At 40.5% G+C, this 3,713-nt stretch overlaps 1 protein-coding gene across 6 annotated transcripts in view; it reads left to right on the forward strand.

The window, feature by feature from the left end:
* Window positions 1–651: 651 nt before the first annotated feature.
* LOC123956818 (nuclear GTPase SLIP-GC-like) overlaps window positions 652–3,713 on the forward strand; it is a 31,521-nt gene continuing 28,459 nt past the window's right edge. For 4 of the 6 annotated variants that reach the window (XR_006821642.1, XR_006821641.1, XR_006821649.1 and 1 more), the window contains exons 1-6: window positions 652–769; window positions 1,201–1,282; window positions 1,640–1,752; window positions 1,952–1,996; window positions 2,297–2,335; window positions 2,688–2,721. Coding sequence is in view for 1 of the 6 variants with exons in the window: in XM_046029279.1 (XP_045885235.1) it covers window positions 1,216–1,282; window positions 1,640–1,752; window positions 1,952–1,996; window positions 2,297–2,335; window positions 2,688–2,721 (298 nt within the window). In the remaining 5 variants the exon portion in view is untranslated. The remainder of the gene's footprint in view (window positions 770–1,200; window positions 1,283–1,639; window positions 1,753–1,951; window positions 1,997–2,296; window positions 2,336–2,687; window positions 2,722–3,713) is intronic. The other 2 variants (XR_006821648.1, XR_006821651.1) reach the window with 1 other exon arrangement.

Raw genomic sequence — 3,713 nt, forward strand, 5'->3', positions numbered from 1 at the left:
AGGACATACAGGTCTCAACCTTTCGTTATATAAAATAGGTAAGCACCCAACTGGGAAATGTATATATTGTAACCAACTAGAAATGGTTGAACATGTTCTCCTTCAGTGTAGGAGATACACTATCAAGAGGGAATGCCTCTTTCAGTCATTACGGAAGGCAAAACATCTTGATATCTCATTGACAGGTCTCTTGGGGAAAACAGCAGGCCAGATATATTGTCATATAATTAAGTTTCTTAAAGAAACTGAGTTAGAAAAAAGAATTTAATTTATGTTTGTTTTGGTTTTTTTTGTTTATTTCATTTATTTCCTGCCCTGCGATGGACTGGCGACCTGTCGAGGGTGTACCCCGCCTTGCGCCCGATGTCAGCTGGGATTGGCTCCAGCCCCGCGACCCTGTATGCAGGATAAGCGGTTGACGATCGATGGATGGATGGATTTATTTCCTGCTTAATCTCTCGTTCCACACTCCAGTCCAGCTTGTGGCAGTAATGCACCGTTAAACTGGTTTGCCAACCGCCATTAAACCCTAAAGAAGAAGAAGAAGAAGAAGGTGTGGCAGGCTGACGAGGTGGCTGATGAGGTGCAGGTGCAGGTCGTTGGCTGGGCTCAGGAGCGGAGGGAGAGAGAGAGAGCACACAGAGGGGAGGAGACACAGGGAGGCAGGCAGAGAAAACCAAGGAAAAAGCAGAATAACTGACGAAAAGGACCATCAGCTGGGCTGACACCACAGAGTCCTGTTTGTGCATTGAAGAGGAAAAGGCAAAATGTAAGTACACAAACCTCAACACATTATATTCACAAATTAATATATGTAAAACCCACTGTCATATTTTATCACTTTTTTTTCTATAAATAACCCAGTCATAAATATAGATTTGTTATTTATACAGTGTAGATATACTCAAAATCTGCAGGTGAAACGCACACTTCTTTTTGCTACTTTATACATTTTAGACGTTTTTATTCATTCACAATGTCTGTAAAGCTTAACCCCTTTCTTTCCTTCATGTCAAAACTGAAAAGCGAAGATACAGTTTAACAGGCTATAAACTTGTGTTTCCTAAATCCTATGAGAATTTTTTTGAGTCATATCAGTTTCATTATTCCTTCTTTGCCTTCAACTAAATTTAATTCATTTGAACTTTGAAAATGTCAAGCTGTAATGATTAAATGTTTGATTATTTGATCACCTTCCAGTTGCTGTTCTTTGTCATGGATGATTTTGTTCGGAACAAATTAACTGAATGGGGTCTCAGCGAGTTGAGAGAAAGATTTGAAGGTAAAGTATTACAATGCTTCTTTGTTAAGCACAGGTTTTTTACAATATATGGAATGACCTGCAAATACTAAAACATCTAAGAATCTACTAATAATGACATGAAACATGCTAAAGCATTCTTCTGCAGTACAATAATGACATACCCTTGACGGGCTTTAGCAAGACAAAAAGACAAGATTGAAAAGTGACAAATAATTAAAATAGACAATCAATGTGGATAGAGCTCATACAATTAGGCTGTGAGGCTGTAATGCTTTTAATAAATAGTAAAATTAACAGCTGAGCCCCACATACTTCATCCTGTATTAAAGGAGTTTTTCTGCAGTAACTTCTCAGTTTTGCATTTTTAAATTACAGATGAAGGGATTGACGAGGAAAGTCTTTACTGTCTTTGTGATCAAGAAATTAATAACCTGATCACAAAGTTGGGACCAAGGGCAAAATTCAAGAAGAGACTCAAGTCCTTAAAGGTAATGTGAGGACTGTGAAGATGATTTACACATATACTGTATATGGTATAACAGGAGCAAAGATCAAGGACTGTTGATGACTCATACTGATAAAGGATTATAATATCTCAATAACAATAACAGCATTTACTAGATTTTTTTTAAAGATGTCTTTGCTATTACAGATTTTAGACTACAGACTATTTTCTTGTCTCACTAGAAAGAAGAAAATACAACAAATCAAACAGTTGATTCTTCTGCTCAAGTAAGTTAAATACAATTAGGTATCATCTAAGGCATTTATTAAAATCATGCAGTTTTTATTTTTAATGTCTGCTCACACAGCCTTGAACTAAAGAGCGGTTGGTTATGGAGCAGTGGATAAGATACGTGTCTTGGTGTGAGAGATCCAGGTTCAATTCACCAATGTGTCCCTGAGCAAGACAATTAACCCCTAGCTTCTCCAGAGGCGTGCAACCTCTGACATACTTAGCAATTGTAAGTTGCTTTGGATAAAAGCATCAGCTAAATGAACAAATGCAAAGAGTATTATTTTTATGTACAGTGTAACCAGGAGCATGAAGAAGCAGCTGATTCTGCTCAGGTAAGGGTCACACGCCTTTATCTTCATTAGTACGCATTTGAGACAATAAAGTGTCGTTACTAAAGCCATCTTTGATTAAAGAATTGTCTCTCTGGATCACAGTGTTGTTGACTGAGTAAAAAGGGATTCTGAATGTGATTATGTAGGCCTTTTCTGGACTACACAACTCACACTTCCAGGGTTTGCCAGGCTCATCCTGGAGTGGATAAAAAGATAAATGCAAATATTGTTGAGTGAATTGTAAGGATTTGTCTTCAAGCCTATCGAGGCCTGTTAGAGGGCAAAGCCTGTTTGAATATAATTTCTTGATCAAATTCGGTTTTAAGAGTCAAATATTCATCTTCTTCCTTAGGTTTGGCCATCAACCAGTGACACAAGTGATAAAGGTGAGATACACTATTACATTTACTGATTTGGCAGATGCTTTTATCCAAAGCGACTTACATTTGAGGAACAACATACAAGCATCAACAAAGCATGAAATACAGCATGAGGTCTACAAGTGACAATACATGCTGGTAAGAGCAGCAATAAATGCTAGTAAGAGCTACTCTTGAGGTGCTATTTCTTTGTACTTTTACTGAACAATCCACTAGAACCTGAAGGCCGGCTGAGCGAGATCAAACAACTGGGTGTGTGTCCCACCCACTGAAACCAAGCTTTTGTCTTGTTAATCCGGAGGGCGATCTCAGCTGGGTGCAATCATTATTAATGCCCAACACCTGTGTGCAATTAGACTCACAGTACTTCAGTGAAACCTAACACTGAAGCGTCAGCGTTAGTATCGGCTCCTTGTGTGAAGACCTACTTGGGTAAAGAGCAGCGAGTCTACCTGTGCGAGTCCACTGAGCAAGGCCGCCTACATGAGAAGCTTTTTCCCTTTCTGAGGCACACCTACTCACCTAAAGCTGCCAGCTACAACAACACTCAGGCCATGTGCTACCACACTATTCCTATTGTCTCCGGTCCACGCAAGAGGTATCATGCCATCAGGCACAGAAACCAGGCACTCCTCAAGCCTTTAAAACGGGCCCCACCCACATCTGTTTACTTGTCTGTTGGGTCATGGAACTGCCAGTTGGCAGTCAACAAAGCTGACTTCATCACTGCTTATGCTAACACATTATCTCTCGGGCTACTGCCGCTCACTGAGACCTGGATCAAACCAGCAAACTCTGCTGCCCCCGCTGCGCTGTCCACCAATTACTCTTTCACCCACACCCCCCGGCCGTCTGGGAGGGGGGGGGTGGGACTGGGTTCTTAACTTCCAACAAATGGAAATTCACACAGCTGCTACCCCCGAATCAATATGCCTCCTTCGAATACCATGCTGTCTTTGTGTCCGCTCCGGTAAAGGTCTCTGTGATTGTCATATACC

This window comes from Micropterus dolomieu, linkage group LG02, assembly GCF_021292245.1.
Source record: "Micropterus dolomieu isolate WLL.071019.BEF.003 ecotype Adirondacks linkage group LG02, ASM2129224v1, whole genome shotgun sequence".
In the NCBI taxonomy this organism is placed as follows: Eukaryota; Metazoa; Chordata; class Actinopteri; order Centrarchiformes; family Centrarchidae; genus Micropterus; species Micropterus dolomieu.